The following is a 21,739-nucleotide window of genomic DNA, read 5'->3' as shown; positions in this document are numbered from 1 at the left end:
ATTGGTCGGGGGGAGGGGGGCAGGCTCAGAGAGGTCAAACTGTTAGGTCCCATGGCTTAATGAGAATTGTAAGGAGAGCACATGTGTACTGCTCTGCCTGTGCACGGCTCACCAGACTACTTTTCCCGAGCATGCACCTTTCCTCTTCGGCCGCCAATCGCATCAGGGCTCTAAGTGTAGGCACAGATTGGAGGGAGATTGGTCATGCAGCCCTGTCATCACTCACCCCCAGCTTAAATCCACTCACCAAATGCTAGCAGGCGAGTGGAAATTTTGAGGGCTGCCCTATTGTGTTCAGTGGGAACTACTGCCTGCCGAACGGGACCTATTCAAGTGAAAGGGGCCACGCTGCAAATGCCCTGCAACCATATGCAGTGCACATGGTTGATCAATGGTAGTCTGGCATTTAGGGGCATAAAGCAGAGTGCACAGGGAGTTGAGAACTTGCTGAATTTTTTGGCCTTGATCAACTGGTATTTTTGCAGAAAAGTATAAAACATTGGCAAATGTGGAAATATCAGAGATGTGCTGAACATGTTTTGTTTTGCACAGACATATTAAGTTGCTCATTGAGTTACTGGTGAGAACACTATGCTCAGTTTTCCAGGTCAGATGCATACCCATTACAGGGGGTTCCACTTTCTGGAATAAGAGCAGTTTGATTGTCCTTGTAGCTTGAGAAATGGATGGGAATAGAGCCAAGATTTATAGTGGAAAATCTCACCATTGCAGATGTCAGGAGATTAATAAAGGGGAGCCACATCTCTCCAAACTACATATAACTGAAATGTCACTTTGTGTGGACTGGTCCTTTAAAAAAAATGCATTTTGTCAAGATATCAAGAAACTGAGCTTGTAGTGGTCTCTAGTCAAATAGGTAATGCTAAAATGCATGACCAGAGTGGTATTTTATTGTGAATTATGCCGTCAACTTTTATTACAATTGAATTTATCTGTTTTGTCAGACTATTTTAAATTAAAAAAATTGAGGAAAGTACACTGTACTGTCTGTACAGTTTACATTACATGAAGGATACCAGCAATAATAAATGCAAGTGTATGCTCTTTATACTTCATATTTAGTCTAAATGATAAAAAAGCATCCATAGACAGGGCAAAATTGTTGCAGCAATTTAAAATATTTTAGCACAGCTTACATAAGGCTTAGAAAGACAAAAATCACTCAATAATTGACATAATAAACCAGGTCACGGAGTATAGTGCAAACTCATTTTGTAGTTGCACCATTTCAACCATAATCACACACTATGTGGCAAAAGATGTCCATTGGCGCATGGGCACCCCCCCCCCCCCCCCCATCCATGCGTCTGGCCTCCTGATCTACATACAGGGTGCTGGACTATGGATTACACTGCGCCCCGATCCCACACAGTTGTGTGACAATAGCGAATGAATGAATATTCGCTATTTGACACTAAATCTCCTCCTTTGGCAATCAGGAAGTGGGTCGTGAGACTTGTTTCCCGATTGGCCCAAACGTCAGGCAATCCTATTGGACAGATCCCTAGGAGGAAACGCATGGCGGGAGCTGCTGTGCTGGAGAAGAGGACATCGGAGCCACAACCGCTACCTAGATGGGGTCTGCCATGCTGGAGCAGAGGACACCGAAGCTTCTGCCCGTTGCCGGACTGACCGGCATACAGCTGGTGTAGTGCACCTCCCGGCCACCTGGGGGGTGGTTGTTTGCTGCCCTCCCCAAAAAAAACTCCAGCTGCCATTACCCAAAACTTGCATCTACTGCATTGTCATCCACCTAATGTGTTATTCGAAACCATATTATGTGAATAATAGAAATACACCGTGCTGAAATAATTCTGACTCTAAACCTGTAAGTCCATCAAAAAGTCAGTTAGGGCCATCAACCGATTACCCAAGGGTACCCAAGCGCCTTGAGGTGATTTTAGTTCGCATTTGTAGCGCTAAACAAGTCGCTCACTCACAAAAGGGCACTAAACAAAAGTGTTTTCTTACAAAAATCCTTAGACATGTTACAAAAGTGACGTGTAATTAAAAAGAGCAAATTCTCTAATCCACTGCAGTGTATACTGATGCATCTGATTCACATACCCATGGCCCCTTTTTTAAAGGATGCCATGAATAATTATAGCACATACAAAAGTGGCATACACATGTACAGACCTTAGGAGGCCAATATTGCAGGAAAACTTGCATGATGGCACATTTCTGACTATTAGCTAGACATCTTTATGAATGGGTTAAAACCCCTGTAATAATTTTTTTTTTTTGCTGTCTTTGTCCTATTGGGCCAGTTTCCAAAATAACAGAGGAAATATTTACAAATGACGCATAGATGACCCATGAGATTTGGAGATTTCGTTTAAAAAGAGAAGCATAGCAAAAGCTTTTTTGGCCATACTTTTCTTGAGGGTCACAGGAGTGCACTTACTTTTGCTCGCCTGTGACCCAGAGTCAGCTGATAGCGGGCTAAAGCCTGCTGTCGGCTGACATCAAGGAGTCGCTCCAGGCTCCGGAAGAATTCTGACAACGTCAGAATCCACCCAGATGCCTGATCAGCAGTTGGCTTAATGGTGGTCTGTACAGATGGATTAAATAAATCTTCCTGGCAGAGCCACAGACATCAATAAAACCTAACAGGGGTTTTAACCCTTCCCCACTCTAGAAAAAAGGGGGCAGATCCACAATCCAAAGGATTATGCCGGCGTATCTATAGATAGGCCGGCGTAATTTTAAATTTCCTGCGTCGTATCTTTGTTTTGTATCCACAAAACAAGATACAACGGCATCTGGGATCGATCCGAGAGGCGTACGTCTTGGTACGCCGTCGGATCTTAGATGCAATTTTTCGGCGGCTGCTAGGTGGCGTTTCCGTCGAAATCCGCGTTGAGTATGCAAATTAGCTATTTACGGCGATCCACGAACGTACGGCCGGCGCATTGTTTTTACGTCATTTGCGTTCGGCTTTTTCCGGTGTATAGTTAAAGCTGCTATTCTGAGGCGTACTCAATGTTAAGTATGGCCGTCGTTCCCGCGTACAATTTTGAATTTTTTACGTCGTTTGCGTAAGTCGTTCGCAGATAGGAATTTGCGTCGAATAACGTCACCGTCGTAAGCATTGGCTTGTTCCGGTTAAAATTCAATCATGCACACTGGGATACCTCCAGGGATGGCGCATGCGCAGTTAAAAAAAAGTTGTTTACATCGGGTCACAACGTATTTACATAAAACACGCCCCCATTACAACCATTTGAATTCCGCGCCCTTACGCCGCCCAAGATACACTACGCCGCCGTAACTTACGGCGTCAAATTCTTTGTGGATTCAAAATAAAATAAATAAGTTACGGCGGCGTAGTGTATCTTAGATACGCTGCGGCCGGAGGAAGATTACGCGCAGGTACGTGGATCTGCCCCAAACTGTTTTAGCCATACATTAAACCTACCTTAGTGCTCAATGCGCATTGGGCACCAGCCATAAATCTAATGTAAGTAGTAGTGTTCAGGTCTAGGTTGTTTGACTCTATACTCGAGAAGCTTTAGCTACTTAGCTGGCACAAAATGAAAGGCTGAGGGAAGCATTATGATCTACTATATATTCCAATTTTCAGAGTGATTGTGTAGGGGGGGGGGGAACTTATAATAAATTTCCAGCACAGTGTAGACATCGATTCTTCTGCAGCAAAGCTGAATGAACGCACGCCCCCTTCCTTGTACATCTGTAAACAGTTCTATGAATTCCAGACACTGACGTCTGTTTGGCTGTGGTTTCAATGTAGCTCCATCAGTTTTGTGTGTGTGTTTTCACGCTGTGATGTCATCCACCGCTATTATTTTATCTGCCATGAATCTATTATGACTCTGTTCCTCTTCTGGATTTTAGACCGAAAAGGAGAAGCTGACATGGAGGGACAGAACTCCGGCCTATTTTACAAACTTTGTTGGTATTATTTTTATGGTAAGTATGTAGTGCAAAATGATTGCTTGTTCTAAATACAAATCTAACTGTGAAACTCTTTAAGGAGTCCATGTCGGGTCTGAGAACAAACCAAAACTCCAGGTCCCCGCAACAGGAGAGGTTTTTTTTTTTCTTAAAATAACAAACATGTCTCCCCTCCCCCACCAGGACAGTATATTCTGACAGTGGCTCCTTTTTTTTAATTTTTTTTATTTTGAGTAATCTGATATAACCCGTACCAACATAAGTTTGATTCAGAATTCTTGTGTCTAATTATCTGGAAAAATAACACTATTGCCACAAATGAAATAAAGACGCCCCAACTGACTTTCTCCTACTGCTGAACCTCCAGAGGCAATTTACAGCACATGCTAATTTTGGTAGCATAGGTATTAATGTGGAATGTATGTTGCTTGCTAAAGAACATTATTTTTGATCAAGTTGTTACAGGTAAAGTTTCCTTTTAAGTACTGTATAAACTCGAGTATAAGCTGAGTTTTTCAGCACATTTTTTTTTTTGTGCTGAAAATGCACCCCTTCGGCTTATACTCGAGTCACCTTTTTGCGCCTGCTCTCCCGGACTTTGGGGACCCGGTACTGGCCAGTCGTAGGACCCCACATGTAGCCCCACTCTTCCTCTACAAGTGTGCAAAGTTTGTTGGCCGGGGAGCACCGATTTTTTCAAAGCCGGGCACCCCTTCCATAGACTCCCATGTTAAATGGTAATTTCTACGATGAATTTGGGGACCCGGTACCGACCGTTCCTAGGTCTCCTGGGCCCAGAACTTGGCACACATGTAGCCCTATTTCTCCTCTACAAGTGTGCAAAGTTTGTTGTCTGGGGGACCTACGGCTGGGAAGCACCGATTTTTTTTTTTCAAAGCCGGGCACCCCATCCATAGACTCACATGTTAAATTTCAGTCTAATCATGGGCACAGTGAGGCATGCACATGGACACCCTAGGCTTATACTCGAGTCAATAATTTTCCCAGTTTTTTGTGGTCGGCTTATACTCGAGTACAGTGGCGGCCCGTCCATAGGGGGCGCCCGGGCGCCGCCCCCCATCCCCCAGTCAGTAAAAAAAAAAAAAAATATTTAAATCTGTCCCTTTAAGAAAAAAAAATTCCAAAAAAGGGCCTTATGTGCACTGTGTCCGCGCGCCGGGCACAGTGCGGTAGGAGTAGCGCCACGTCTGTGCAATCACGGGATTGCAGACGCGGCGCTACATTGGCACAAAAAATATGCCTTTGTGGCGTTCTCCATCGCGCCACTTGTTTCCGGCGCGATGGAGTGTATTGTTATGGCCGGGCGGGTGCATACACTTTCTGCGTGCACCCGCCCGTCTCTGTGCTCGTTCCGACGTCACTGGAAAAACCGGAAGTGACGTCGGGACTGCACAAGCTCAGTGCGCCCGACCGAGGAAAAGGTAAGCTGCAGCTATGCCTGCCTGCCTGCCATGTCTCTAGCTTTGGACGCTACACAACACCCCACCCGCTTATACTAAGCATCGGCGGCAGCATCCAACCCCCCCCCCCGCGTATTCAAACTAACTGTGCAATCCTTTCAGTCTATCATTGTTTTGATGTAGCTAAACCTGTCCTTAAATGTGACCTTCAGGCAGACATAACAGGTATAATTTAATGTATACATTAGAGTGTGAGAGACCAGTAATGGTGCATCGAACTGGTTGGGCTACTGAAGTAGTGACTCCACAGGAAAAGTTAATTCTATAAAAATAAGGATCTTTAACTGCACACCTGATTCGATGTTGGTACTATTTGAGCTCAATGTCTCATGTTAGGGCATCATTCTGCCTGAAAAAAAGATCCGATGAGGTCCTGGAACATGAACCTGTGATGCTCTACAGTATGTAAATAAAGGGCAAGTTTATCACAATCCCCCCTCCGACCCCCCACTTATTTAAAAAAAAAATGTTTGCATGTAATATTCGGCGGCTGGCATCCACCCTCCACCCCCCCCCCCCCCCTGCTTAATCCAATTTTTTTTAAAATATTTAATATTCAGCGAAAATAATGCCAGGCAACAACCCCCCCCCCCCCCCCAATCAATGTTTTTTTTTAATAAGTGAAAAAATTCAGTGCGCTACTGTGAGTAAGCAAATATGATAATATAGCAGTGATATAATGATGTATAGAATGAATCTGAGGCCGCTACATCTAGGAGTGTTCACATAACACAAAATACAAATCAATAAATAAACAAATGATAAGCGCTTCAAATAGGTGATCAAATTCACAGTGAAGGATAATACCAGTGATGAGTGCACAAACACAATTGGTGATTAAATGTGATAAATACCAACTAAAATTATGTTCCAAAATTATCACAAAGGATGTGAACCTGGGAAGGTGCAAATAGACCTTGTGCAATTAAATGTCCTTCAGCAATAGATGCAAGCAACAATTGATGCAAATAGTGGTTCAAAAAATGAAATGAATCAAAAAGAAAGGAATAAATGGATGATTCAAAATATGACAGACAGTCTATATGGGATGGATCAGATGGAATCAATTTCTAAATCTCTGCTCTCTTCCCTCAAAAGGTAAGCGGATTATCCTCATAAGTAATGTAGTTCCCTTACCTGCAGGGTACTATATATGAGCATATAGTATTGTCTCCACAGCGTGATGGTCCTGCTCCTCCAAGTGTGGATAACTCCTATTGCTCCAGCTGCTGGGTCTCTCCAGGCTCCGTGATCCAGAATGAGCGGTGGGATGAGGGAGAAAAGAAAAAGTGCCTCCAATGGTGTAGTGGGTTTGAGCTCAATCCAGTTTATTGTTGTAAAAAAGTATATATATATGCAGATACATTCAGCAAAGATGGGCGCATGCAGGTAACAAATTTAAAATTCCCGGGGACGCGGCGTTCTAAGTGCCGCCTGACGTCTGATGGCCTCCGGCTTGTGCGGGTGTGTAAATATCGGTCTCAAAAATGTTTTTTTTTAGATTTAATATTATTAACAGTTAAGCTTATTAACAGTTTATTTTTTACCTTTGATTCAATTTAGCAATAAGTGGGTAAATTAATTATTAAAAAAAACTTTTTTTATAATTCATTTACCCACTTATTAACAACATTTCTTTTCTATGTAAAAATTCAATCACAAATAGCGGCCGGTAACACTACCCCACCAGACCACCCCCCCAGTTATTAAAAAAAACAACTTTTTTTATACTTGATGTGCAGGGAAAATATCGGCCGTCAACACCACACCACCCCCCGCTTGCAAATTGTCCTGCGACTTGGGACTGGAAAGTTGCAGGATAAGTTGGACCCGATGATTTCCAATGAGAACTGTTCATATCTGTGCAACTTTGAAGTAGTCCCTGCATTACTTTTGTCCCACTTTGATGTGACTTGAGGTCCATAGACCTCCAGAATACATAGGCATTGCTTCAAGTCGCTGCAAAATCGCACCAAAAAATTGTGGCAGAATCTTGCGACTTTCAGGCTACTGCAGTCTGAAAGTTGCACAATTCTACTGCAATTTTGATGTGACTTAAAGCAATGCCTGCGTATTCTGGAGGTCTATGGACCTCAAGTTGCATCAATGTGGGACCAAAGTAATGCAGGGACTACTTTGAAGTCGCACAGATATGAACGGTTCTCATTGGAAATCATGGGGTACAACTTGTCATGCAACGTTTAAGTCCCAAGTCGCAGGACAAGTAATGCCTGCAGTCTCTGGTAATCTTGTGCAGTATGTCCGCAGTCTCTGGTAATCTCCTGCAGTATGTCCGCAGTCTCTGGTAATCTTGTGTAGTATGTCCGCAGTCTCTGGTAATCTTGTGCAGTATGTCCGCAGTCTCTGGTAACCTTGTGCAGTATGTCCGCAGTCTCTGGTAATCTCGTGCAGTATGTCCGCAGTCTCTGGTAATCTTCTGCAGTATGTCCGCAGTCTCTGGTAATCCTGTGCAGTATGTCTGCAGTTTCTGATAATCTCCTGCAGTATGTCCGCAGTCTCTGGTAATCTTTTGCAGTATGTCCGCAGTTTCTGATAATCTCGTGCAGTATGTCCGCAGTCTCTGGTAATCTTGTGCAGTATGTCCGCAGTCTCTAGTAATCTCCTGCCCATTTCGAGTCCTTCATTACTAACAGTGTCATATTTTAGTTTGTTTGCACCGATCTGTAAGGCTGCGCTATATACCATGATTTGTGATGCTGGGGCTGTATACTCTGTGCTGTGACGCTGAGCTGTATACTCCTGACATTGAGTGGAATAGAGGGGACGGAGTGGTGGATTCTGTAAGGGGTGTGGCTTATGAGAAGTGGGAGGGACCACATTTGGAAGGGCGGGGTATTGCGCCCCCCCATCCTAAAACTTCACCAGCCGCCACTGCTCGAGTATATACGGTATTATAGATGCACGTTTTCAGTATTCCTTAGAATTCTGAAAGCTTGCATCTTTAATAACTTACATTGGTCAATAAGGGTTATCGTATAAGCTCTAAATTTAATGCCAAGGTATGCAAGAACAATTACCCCAAGACCCAAAAATTGTTGCTGTCAATGGAATATTGGTCTTAATAAACAGATGTGTGTACAGAAATTCTTAAATTTTTTTTGTTAAGGAAAGTTTATTTCATGTGTAATTTTTATTTTTTTCTCAATAGATCGGTATGACCTTCGCTATTGTGTTTGGTGTCATTGTGTATCGGGTCTCTACTGCCGCAGCATTAGCAATGAGCTCCAACCCTTCCGCACGTTCTAATGTCCGGGTAACAGTTACAGCAACAGCGGTTATCATTAATCTGGTGGTGATTCTGATCCTCGATGAGGTGTATGGTTGTATAGCACGGTGGCTCACTCAGATTGGTACGTCATGTGCTTTAGACTTTTTTTTCAATAATTTATGGCTTCCCAAAAACCTGCTGATTGGGTTATTCTAATTGCAATTTTTTGTGTAAATGGTTGAAGACGACTAGACGATAATTTGGCTTTTATATTTAATTTGTACAGAGGTCCCGAAAACTGACAAGACTTTTGAAGAACGGCTGATATTCAAGGCTTTCCTGCTGAAGTTTGTCAATGCTTATACACCAATCTTTTATGTCGCCTTCTTCAAGGGTCGGTAAGCAGATCTTTGTGAAATATTCGACTGCGTATTCTAAATTCTGTTATGTTCCACATACTGTATATCCAACTTGCGTCCTTGGATTTTTTTCCCCCCCCCCCCCCCCCCCTTGTTCTGTTGTACACTTGCCAGGATCCATCTAAAGATTCTCCCTTGACTGTAATGTACAGATACAAGGAAATGGGATCTGTTCTTTCTCTGTAGAGAAAAGGTGCAGTGATCAGCAGAAACTTTCCAATGTGTCTGCAAATCTGATTTTTAAAAATGTTTACAGGACAAAGTTTCGCTCATATTTTAACTCTTCCAATTACTGCAAGAAATTCTCGAAACTGTTGCATCACTTGCAAATATCAGCCTGTGTATGGGCACACAAATGTTATGAGTGAAACCAGCCCTTTTCAACCAGGGTGCCTTCAGGGATGCCTTGGAAAAATACTTGCCTAAGAACTGTATACAAGCTAGCGGGTGGATCAAGCCTGCCTATAACTCCATGACCAGGCCATTTTTAGTTTTTTAGCACTTTTCTACTTTACCTGGTAAATGCACGGTCATGCAACGTTTTACCCAAACAAAATTTATATAATTTTTTTTTCCACACAATTGGAAGTTACCTTTGGTGGTAACACCACTGTGTTTTTTATTATGTGATTTACTTTTTATTTTTTTTTATCTAATTTCTTCACTGCGACAAGTGGACATCTCCTCCTCCTCCTAGGTATCCAATAGGATCGCCTGTTCTTTCAGTCAATTAGGTAATGGGTCTCACGACCTGCTTCCTGATTGGCCAGGAGATGGATCAGTGTGAGAATAGCAAATTTTCATGTGCTATTCTCACACAACTGGGTGCTCCGAGTCCACCCTTTTTTTAAGCCTATTAGAGCCTCCGGCTCTAATCACGTGCTTCAAACCCCCCCCCATTGGAATATATGTTCCCGGCGTCCCTGTATGTAGATCAGGGGGTCGGATGCATGGATGGGGGGGGGGGGCGACTGTTTATAACAAATGGAAAACACAGCAGTCAGGTCACAATGACTGCGCAAATTGTAAAAGCATTACAAGTAGTCATAAGACACAAATCTTATTAAGCAGTTTGACATAAGTTGATATTCAAAATTCCAGATATTATTTCCAACGTGTTTCACAGAATAGATATGCTTCCTTAGGGAACTACTGTGTATATCTAGAAAGTCATCATTCCAATAGTGTATTCATTAGTATTTCACAGTTAAAACAATACATTCTTACTATACCATAAGACCAGAACCAAAATGCTCACCAACTGTATGAGTAGATTAGAAATGTTTATTCACTGCAACCCATAGAAAGGTAAGCCGCATACAGAGGCCACCTCGCCCCAGCCAAAATAAGAGGCGATCAGATGGGCACTGGACCACCCAGAAGGGAAACAGGGGCAGCCCCAAGAAAGCTCACCGCAACCGCTGAAACAATAACCAAAGTATGCTAAGCATAATAATTAAAAAGCTACGTACCAGTCCAACATCGGCACACATCCAAGCAGACAGCATATAATGTTGACTAACTTGCAGCCTTGCACATCTCAGCTAGACAATGGGACCACAGGCCCACTGCACCTGCTCCAAGGTACCCCCAGGCAATCACTCAAAACATGCGACCCACACCTCTAACACACATCCAATACCCAAACAACTCCACACGTTCACCACACACTTACCCCTCCTATTTATCCGGGGCCAGCCAACACCGACCACCCAGAAAAAAACCCACATATTCCAAAACACACAATCCAGTGGGATCTGTTGTGTTTTTTGGGTGGTCGTGTCGGCTGGCCCCAGGTAGATGTGAGCAATTAGGTTTAGCGTTTATATCCCTTTTTATATCCCTTTATTGGCCAACTTCTGTCTATCTAGAAGATGTGTTTTATAAATGGGCAAGCAAGTACAGTCCTTATTTTTTGTTTTTTAGGTTTATTGGACGACCAGGGGATTATGTGTACATTTTTGGCTCATTCAGAATGGAAGAGGTACGTATATCACTGGGGGCTAGAAAAGAACTAAGGGGGGAAATGGCCTAAGCTCTGCAGTTGATTAAACAATGTATGCTGGTAGTTGGAGTGGCATAGATTTAGCAGCTGTTTTGATAAAGGGATGCCAGCTGAATACGACTCTGATGACAGCAGAAAGATGCTTAGTGTTGTCAGTGAATTCCTGTTCTATGTTCTCCACAGTGTGCCCCCGGTGGTTGTTTAATGGAGCTGTGCATCCAGCTCAGTATCATCATGCTTGGGAAACAGTTGATTCAGAACAATCTCTTTGAGATAGGAATTCCGTAAGTGTCTCTTTTCAAATTGAATCCACTATTCCTGTTAGCGCACACACCATCTATCTATCTATCTATCTATCTATCTATCTATCTATCTATCTATCTATCTATCTATCTATCTATCTATCTATCTATCTATACACACACTGTGTTGTCAAAAGTATTGGAACACTTGCCTTTACACATGAACTTTAATGGCATCCCAATCTTTGTCCGTAGGGTTCAATATCTACTTGGCCCACCCTTTGCAGCTATAACAGCTTCAACTCTGGGAAGGCTGTCCACAAGGTTTAGGAGTGTGTCTATGGGAATAATACAAGAAAAAACTGTGCTAACCAAAAAAATCATCAAAAGCTGCAATTATGTGGTACAAATACAAATGGGGAAAAAAAGAAAACTGCGCCAACTATTATATATACTCGGCAAGCAAGGCTGGTATAAATATGACAGTATGAACAAAGTCCAAATGAGTGTTGAGTATTAAATGGACGCCTTAAATGGTAAGGAACAGGACGGACAACACCCAGGTGCACTTGATATCTGTGGAAACCACCACCACATGGAGAGCAGCTTACCAGATCGCAGATAAAGACGGCAATGTACGATAATCCAACATCGAATAAACCCAGGATATTTCAAAGCCACAGTAGGTTATCATCAAATCATGGAAGCTCAGATCCTTATCATGCAATTGATCTGTGGGTCATAAATGTAATTGAAAGAAACCGGACCATAGCGTAATAACGTTTAACCTCCCTGGCGGTATGATTCTGTCTGGAATTACGTACCAAAAGCGGTACATTTATTTTGCAAGGAAATTGGCGTTTTATACTGTAGGCCTGTAATTTTTAGAAATAACTCACTTAAATCTGACCAAGCAAGAGTCTTGTAGGCATCCCGGGTATGATTTTTTTTTTTAAAACAAAATTATAAATTATAATATAATAAATAATTATAAATAATTATAACAAATAATAATATAATTATAATAAAAATTATTCAATAATGTAATCAACTCAAAATCACTGAAATTTGCAGTTGCAGAATTGTCGCTGTCATTATTTTATTTTTTTTATGACGAATTTATCCGCAAATCGCTATCGCACATTTCTGCAAGTGATTATAATTTATTATCGCTGTTTTCTAGCTGATCTAAAACCATTTTTGACATAAAGGGACACTTTTGGACAATCTACAGTTTTTAGGCAGAAATGACATTTTTTATTATATAAAAGTACATGTAGGACACTGGACAGACCACTAGGGACAAGGGGTGTGTGTATTTTTTACATACAGTACTGTAATCTATAAGATTACAGTATACTGTATGTAATGTGTTTGTTTACTTTTTTGAATTTGGCGCCGTTCTCCGTCCCCGTGCGTCGTAACGTCGCAGGGAACGGAGATCGGCGGCACACGGGGACTGTGAATCGAGCGAGGAGGTCCCGCTCGCTCACACAGCGGGTGGCATCGCTGGATCCAGGGACAAGGTGAGTAAACCAAGCCTGTGGATCCAGCGAAAGGTAAGCCCGTACAGCCCGAGCGTGACTCGGGTTTGCCGATCCTAACATGTAAAACCAACCCCGAGTCACGCTCGTGTTTACCGTCAGGGGGGTTAAGAAGCAGGTTTAATAAGTATAAAATCTTACTCACAGACATACGTGAAATGCGAGCATGTACAAACAAGTGCCCTTCCTCCTTGTGTACAATGCAGTAACGTCACTGCATGCCGTCCCAGACACGTTTTGTCATAAGTTTGACGTTTTCAATGGGGATGGGCTCTGCAATGATTCACCGCTATATATACCCAAGCCTCGTTTTGGTCACAAGGAACAGGAAATAGAAAAAACGCCATATTGAGTATGGGAAAGAAACTAATCCAGCCCATAATGGACTAGGATAAGCACCAGTATCTACTAAAAAGTTCTTTTCAGAGAACCCCGTAAACAAAATAAAATAAACTAAAGATAAAATGGATAATAAAGACTCAAAGAATTAAGGATAAGAATTAAGGATAAGAAAAGCAGATCACTAATAAAAGAATCGGCTCCATAGTTATACGGCCAAAAATGTATATAAAATAAAAGCACCAGCAACTGATATTAGATTGCAGTGCTACCCCTAATTGGGAAAAACTAGATATCTCTCTACAACTACAAATAAACACGATCATTGAAAAGTGTAAGATGTGTATAATAATTATAAACACAATGAACTGTGAAAAACGAATCATGTGTGGACTTCACCACATCCATAGTGATCATATGACAATATATTGCAATATGTGCTAAATGTGAACATAGAAGTGAAGAGCTTACATGTCTATAATAAAAGACCATAAAGCATTTCCATATAATAAATAATGTGAATTTAAATTATTATGTTTAGTGAATAAACTAAGACCCCTTCCTAAAAAAGGGGAGTGCACGAATAGGTGTTTGGATGCCCAAAAAAACAAAAAAATCCCTTGTTGAAAAATGTAAACAACTAATTAAATTCAAACACCCGTAATCCTAATACGGTTTACATACAGAATAACCACAAAGGGTAAAAAAAAAGGGGGAGAATAGAAGAGGGGGAGCTCCCAACCTTGTGTGACAAAACCAGACTTTTACAATCATTATCAAAATCAGATCAAGCATTATTTATAAACGCATTGACGTCAGTGTCAATGTTTAAGCCATATGGTGTATAGGACTTCAACCGGTGGATCCAGGCCATTTCCATGAGATATCCAAGCTGGAAATGGCCTGGATCCTGGAACCCGATGGAACACCTTTGGGATTAACTGGAGCGGAGACTACAAGCCAGACTTTCTCGTTCAACATCAGCGCCTGACCTCCCAAATGCGCTTCTGGAAGAATGGTCAAACATTCCCATAGACACACTCCTAAACCTTGTGGACGGCCTTCCCTGAAGAGTTGAAGCTGTTATAGCTGCAAAGGGTGGGCCAACTCAATATTAAACCCTACAGACTAAGACTGGGATGCCATTAATGTTCATGTGTGTGTACAAAGGCAGGCGTCCCAATACTTTTGGCAATAGTGTGTGTGTCTGTATGTGTAATATATATATATATATATATATATATATATATATATATATATATATATATATGTGTATGTGTGTGTGTGTATATATATATATATATATATATATATATATATATATATATAGTGTATGTGTGTATGTGTGTGTGTATATATATATATATATATATATATATATATAGTGTATGTATGTGTGTATATATGTATGTATATATGTGTGTATATATATATATATATATAATGTGTGTGTGTGTGTGTGTGTGTGTGGTGTGTGTGTATATGTATATATATATTTTATAATGTGTGTGTATACGTTTTTTTTTTTTTACAAGGCCTTAACATAAATTTTATTGATTTGCTAGGAAGATGAAGAAGCTGATTAGGTACTTGAAATCAAGACGACAGGATCCTGAGGAGCATGTGAAGAGGAAACAGCGTTATGAGCTGGATTATGATCTGGAACCTTTTGCAGGACTCACCCCAGAGTACATGGAAATGAGTATGTGCCATACTGCCCAGGAGACTAACCATCTAAGGATGAGCTAGACATAAATAATGGGTTATAAATGGAAGAACAAGCAGGATCAGGGTTATTTTTTTTTATTATTTTTTTTATACTTTTTTTTTTTTCTGAATAAAACGGCATGGTGTACAAGTGTTTTCAATATATGAACTAAATAACAATCCACTCGGTTTGGATGAACTGTAATTTGAGGGCCAGTTCACACCAGAATGCAGTGCAGGAAATCTACATCCCATGTGTGTTTCCCACACCGCATTTAAAATGCACTGCATTTGTGATCTGGTAGGTGTCAATATTAAATTAATGATACCCTAAATGCAGGTTGCAAACTCAGTGCCTTTGCCCACACTGAAGCGCATGGTACAGAATTACCATGCAATCCGGTTGCAGTGACTTTTAAAAAGTGGTGCATGCACTTTTAGTTCAGTGCAATTTCAGTCCATTGAAAATGAATAGACTGTAATTGCACCACACAGAACCGCATGTGATTCGCACAGGAACCAGCCCTAAATGAATAATCTGATACTTCGCAATGTTTGGTGTTTGTATATTTTTTTCTTTATTTACAAGTGTATGCTTTTCTCTTTTTCTATGTGTTATTTATATGAATGTTTCCGTTTCAGTTATCCAGTTTGGATTTGTCACTCTGTTTGTTGCCTCCTTCCCATTGGCTCCTCTGTTTGCCCTACTAAACAACATAATAGAAATCCGTCTAGATGCCAAGAAATTTATCACTGAACTTAGAAGGCCTGTGGCTGTCAGAGCAAAGGATATAGGTAAGCATCAAAGGGCTTCATTTTTCAACAGGTTTGTACAAAGTGTATATATACAGTATCTCACAAAAGTGAGTACACCCCTCACATTTTTGTAAATATTTTATTGTATCTTTTCATGTGACAACACTGAAGAAATTACACTTTGCTACAATGTAAAGTAGTGAGTGTACAGCTTGTATACTGTACTTTTTCTGTCCCCTCAAAATAACTCAACACACAGCTATTAATGTCTAAACCGCTGGCAACAAAAGTGAGTACACCCCTAAGTGAAAATGTCCAAATTGGGCCCAAAGTCTCTATTTTGTGTGGTCACCATGGTTTTCCAGCACTTTCTTAACCCTCTTTGGCATGGAGGTCACCAGAGCTTCACACTGTTGTCCTCTTCCACTCCTCTATGACGACATCACGGAGCTGGTGGATGTTAGACCTTGCGCTTCTCCACCGCTTGAGGATGCCCAGATGCTCAATAGGGTTTAGGTCCGGAGACATGCTTGGTCAGTCCATCTCCTTTACCCTCAGCTTCTTTAGAAAGGCAGTGGTCATCTTGGAGGTGTGTTTGGGGTCGTTCATGTTGGAATACTGCCCTGCTGCTCAGTCTCGGAAGGGAGGGGCTTAAGCTCTGCTTCAGTATGTCACAGTACATGTTGGAATTCATGGTTCCCTCAATGAACTGTAGCTCCCCAGTGCTGGCAGCACTCATGCAGCCCCAGACCATGACACTCCCACCACCATGCTTGACTGTAGGCAAGACACACTTGTCTTTGTACTCCTCACCTGGTTGACGCCACACACGCTTGACACCATCTGAACCAAATACGTTTATCTTGGTCTCATCAGACCACAGGACATGGTTCCAGTAATCCATGTCCTTAGTCTGCTTGTCTTCAGGCAATTTGTTTGCAGGCTTTCTTATGCATCATCTTTAAGATAAGGCTTCCTTCTGAGACGACAGCCATGCAGACCAACTTGATGCAGTGTGCGGCGTATGGTCTGAGCACTTACAGGCTGACCCTCCCACCCCTTCAACCTCTGCAGCAATGCTGGCAGCACTCATACGTCCATTTCCCAAAGACAACCTCTGGATATGACGCTGAGCACGTTCACTCAACTTCTTTGGTTGACCATGGTGAGGCCTGTTCTGAGTGGAACATGTCCTGTTAAACCTCTGTATGGTCTTGGCCACTGTGCTGCAGCTCAGTTTCAGGGTCTTTGCAATCTTCTAATAGCCTAGGCCATCTTTATGTAGAGTAACATCTTTTTTCAGATCCTCAGAGTGTTCTTTGCCATGAGGTGCCATGTTGAACTTCCAGTGACCAGTATGAGACAGTGAGAGCGATAACATCAAATTTAACACACCTGCTCCCCATTCAAACCTGAGACCTTGTAACAATAACAAGTTACATGACACCGGTGAGGGAAAATGGCTAATTGGGCTCAATTTGGACATTTTCACTTAAGGGTGTACTCACTTTTTTTGCTAGCGGTTTAGACATTATTGGCTGTGTGTTGAGTTATTTTAAAGGGAAAACAATATATATATTTACACACACACAGACATTTGTGCTCAAAAATTTGCATACCCTGGCAGAAATTGTGAAATGTTGTCATTAATATTGAAGATATGACTGATCATGCCAAAAAACACACACAGGACCCAGCTCCGTGACACATGGCAGGAGATGCCCGCTGTGTGAGACGCACACGAGGAGAATGACCGGGAGGGAGGGGAGCGCTGCAGCCGCAGATCAAAGGGGCACCCATGCTGCTGGAGAAGATACAGGGAGGTGTCAGTGGAGCGAACTACTAGGCGTAGAGGAGGAGGAAGTTAAATCCTACTCTTGCTCCGCTCTGAATGCTGGGGCCCCACTCTCCTCCTTGTCATGACGTCACTGGTAGCTAGAAGCCAGGTGGGCCGCTGCTAGCAACCAGTTTGGGCAGTGAGCCGGACAGCGGCCGGTGGTAAATAGCGGATCTCGGCTAGGAGTACAGTACACCAGGGCAGTAAGTGGCGGTGCATTTTTAGGGTGCATCAGATTAGCCCAGGGGGCAATTTCGGGACACTGTATTGTCCCATGAGAGAAAGAGCTTGGAACACACTGCTCAAAGCCATCTGTGAAGATCTGATACACTGCTGAGGAGATCCGCGTGCCTGCCTGTTCCGCAGCCAGGGAAATCCAATAGAAACAAAGAAGAATGGCGGCATAGACGGAAGTAAAATCAAAAGAATTTATAGACAGTCCATAAAATCAAGTGAATAATGACAAACATCAATCCAAAAAAGGTGCTCAGTGGACACGTTTCACACAGACGTGCTTACTCATCACTGTATTGTCCCAGGATTGAAGTGACCTGGGACAGACCTCCCAAAGGCGAGACTTTCCCGGGCAATCCAGGACGGTTGGGAGGTATGGACACGGTGACTGTAAATTAGAAAAGATGTCAGATTTTATTTTTGCCATCTGTGTCCCAATGCAGAGATTTCCCTTCACTTCCTGTCACATAGCCAAACAGAAAGTGAGAGGCAATTTAAGGGAATTCCTTGGGCAACCCCTATTGGAAGGTGTAATGGTCAGGGGTTAACCCCGTTCACGATCTTCCATTCCACCAACCACGACAGCTTATCCGACAATCCAGCCGACAGGACCCATTCTATTTCCCAGAATAACGAGACACACAGCTCTGTTACTGGTTTCAAAATGAATGAATCTTTTAATGGTAAAACTCAGGTTTTTATACAGTTCACAACCAAAAAGCATGTTACAGGGACAATGAAACTCTCCATCCCCAACATCACACCATGGGGGCTTCAATACACATTTAGATGGGCTAATTACTAATCATTATCCAGACGGTCTGGCTCTGCGATAAGTGATCCCCACCTGTTACACAAAACACATTCCTTTACTAAACATAATTGACATGCTAATTCACTATACCTGAGAAGTCAGACATCTGACCATTCAGACTACCAACACATATCTATCATCAATAGGCTTTTCACACAAAACAGTGTCATTCGCATACACAATGAAATGGTCTGTAGAAGCAGACCTAATTAACACAATGGACACAGAATGCAATCACAGCAAGACACTTAAACATCCCACAATTGGCAGCCTTACTGGCTACCAAGCTCCAATTCACATCACCACAGTAGCAGACTTAATTAGCATCTCAACAGTCTATGAGACATTCTTATTGACCTGTTGGGGGTCAGAATAAGCAACCTGTAATATTCCAAGATCCTGCAATACACGAATTATCATTAATGTCCCATCTCATGTAATCCGAGATATCCGTTCTCAGTCATCCTATGCCCAAAAGGGTCTCCCGTTACAGAAGGTTTCTCCTCTCTTACTTTTCTGGGGACAACTTAAAATTTGGGATTTTCTTTTACTTTCCCTTTCAATGATAATGGTAAACGGGACAAATAGAGAGGGAAAATCTCCTTAATAGGGACACAGCCGGCAATACAAAATGACAGGTGATCTAATCCCTCTCCAATCACTATGGAACAAAGTTTTGCCTTGTAGTTATACTTTTTAAACACATGTGTAAAATCTGTTTTTAGTAGTGTGTGTTATTGGCTGTATCACTGAATGTGTTGCCTTGATGCTGTTTAGTGTGGCCAGTGTTCTGTATATTCAGTGTGTGTGGAGGAGACCAGCTGGAGATTGTAAAGGGAGGTTTATGGGATAATGTTCTCTGTCACTTGTAGCTTTGGCTGCGCCCCTGACATGGAGTAAACTGCATGAGGCACTTTGCATAACTTGCACCCTTGGCTATAAATAAAACGTAACATTATCTCGAAGGATCTCATTCTGCAAGTTAAACATTGTTTCTTAGGGACCTGCCCTGTTTTCATCAGAAGTATTACGCTGATCTTCAATTACCCCTGTTGACAAGAGCCTTGTAATAAAATACTAATCAGACCATCTGAAAGGCTTGTTTTTAAGCACGACATGTGTCACCACTGTGTTTCTACATGAAATATGGATATTAAGCTCAACTTGATTGTTTCTAATTATAATTTTTCAGAAGAATATCTATAGTAAAGACCTTCAAGTAACTAAATATTTGACAGTTCCTCTAAGAATCAGCTAAATATAATGTCATTGAGGTTCCTTATGGCAGACGTTCCTTAGATCGATCATCTATATTTCAAACATTGAATGCCCTATACTCCCCCTTCCAACTGCCTCTAGGCCTTAAGATGGGACTACTGGCCATCCTTCTATCGAATACTTACAAGGTTGCTGACAGCAAAAAATGGATCTCTTTTACACACCCATCAATCATGCAATGGAAAGATACAGTAAATAACTGAATGGAAATGTAAAAACTTGCCTAGCAGCATATGGGTAGTGGTCCCGGATTCCAGCGGTGGTCCAGCTGGAATCCGGGACTGCTGTGGCTCTATCTAGCCCAGTGCACCGCAGGCTAGCACCACTACCCTGATGCTTCTCTGGGACCAGCACTGGTCCCCCTTACCATACAGCACCCACCATTGCACCCCAATATGTGCCACTATTGGGCTCCTGCTCCCGGGACCCCCTTACCCATCATTACCTTCCTTGTCACTAAGACAAGCAGGTCCCTCCACACACGTGCCCTCTTTTGGCCACCGTATGGGATTCTGTCTGGTTCCGCCCGCTGCCCCCTTGTGGCGGGACTTTTTAGATCTTCTCCTGATGAAGCGGTATACACCGCAAAACTAGTTGAGAGACTGTCATGACCCTCAACCCATCGTGCTGTCTTCCCCTTTTGGGGATTTCTGTTTTGGTGCTGTTGGATGGTTGTCACAATTTTTTAATCTGTTCTGTCTGTATTTTGAATAAAAATTATCAATTGTTTTAAATCTTTACCCTTATTTTCTATTTTTGGATCAGTACCGCAATAGTCCTATTTGGTCCCCCCCTTTTCTTGATTCTCTGGTTCGGGGACCTCAGATTCAAGTATTCTATATAGGTACCATATGTATACTGGCATCACTGAAAGTTTTATACTGGTATCTGGCAGGACTGGTAATAATAATTTTGACAGTCTGGTGAAGGGGGAATGGGGACATAATTGGCACATCCATTGGCAGTCTGTGATCGTAAAATGGTTTAGAACTCCTTTTGTAAAGTTTTGTGCAATAATGATAAAGCTATACAAACCATAAATAATACATCACAGAGCAGATTTGCTATCCTGTTTATGCCTCTGGCTGAGATTATACAATATATTGTGTCTTTGCAGGTATCTGGTATAATATCATACGAGGAATCGGAAAGGTTGCGGTGATAATAAATGTGAGTTATTTTAAAGATTTGGCAGAAAAAGGTCACTCTGATCATACATTTTCCTATGTTTTATTCTCCCCACCATTTATGTTGCACGGTTGTCTGCAAATACTTTGGCATATAATCTGGGAGTCCAGCATAGAGTTGTTCATCATAGGCACCAAAGTAACAAGAAATTCCAATTCTGTATCCCTCTGCTGCACTGCTGTTTCACATTACCTCCCACTTCCTCTTCAGTAAATGTTTCTATGCATGGAGTGATTCTCGGTGTAGATGGGCAACATTTTGACTTCAACCAACTTGAGATCAACTAGAATCTGCTCAGTTCTCTAATGGCGGAGAATAAAAAGTCACATGATTGTGTTAGGATGTGTATAAGGTGCTCGTTTTGCCACTTCTGTTGTTCTAACATTAAATGGGCACAGTTGCTTAATGCCCTTGCCACAACTGCACCCTCTTTAAAGTGTATGAGCTTTTAATGGTGACCAAGAGTATTTCTTCCAGATTTCCAATGTATAGTAGGAAAATACAAGCTAATCGGACCTTTTTACATGCTGGCAAAAAAAAACGCTTAAGGCCCCTTTCACACTGACGCGTTTTTCAGACGGGTTAGTGCTAAAAATAGCGCCTAAATACCGCCTGAAAAAATCGTGCTTTGCAGTCTTCAGTGTGAAAGCTCGAAGGCTTTCACACTAAAGCGGTGCGCTAGCAGGACCACTCCAAAAGTCCTGCTAGCCGCATCTTTGAAGCGGTA

At 42.1% G+C, this 21,739-nt stretch overlaps 1 protein-coding gene across 6 annotated transcripts in view; it reads left to right on the top strand.

Annotated features, from left to right (window-relative positions):
* Positions 1-21,739, top strand: part of ANO1 (anoctamin 1) — a 231,002-nt gene that overhangs the window by 203,034 nt on the left and 6,229 nt on the right. For all 6 annotated transcript variants that reach the window (XM_040328142.1, XM_040328141.1, XM_040328144.1 and 3 more), the window contains 8 exons: positions 3,880-3,954; positions 8,590-8,791; positions 8,936-9,047; positions 10,995-11,052; positions 11,257-11,357; positions 14,764-14,900; positions 15,548-15,700; positions 20,942-20,994. In XM_040328142.1, the coding sequence (XP_040184076.1) occupies positions 3,880-3,954; positions 8,590-8,791; positions 8,936-9,047; positions 10,995-11,052; positions 11,257-11,357; positions 14,764-14,900; positions 15,548-15,700; positions 20,942-20,994 (891 nt within the window). The remainder of the gene's footprint in view (positions 1-3,879; positions 3,955-8,589; positions 8,792-8,935; positions 9,048-10,994; positions 11,053-11,256; positions 11,358-14,763; positions 14,901-15,547; positions 15,701-20,941; positions 20,995-21,739) is intronic.

Source organism: Rana temporaria, chromosome 11 (assembly GCF_905171775.1).
Source record: "Rana temporaria chromosome 11, aRanTem1.1, whole genome shotgun sequence".
Lineage (NCBI taxonomy): Eukaryota > Metazoa > Chordata > Amphibia > Anura > Ranidae > Rana > Rana temporaria.
This window is presented reverse-complemented; position numbering and strand designations above follow the sequence as displayed.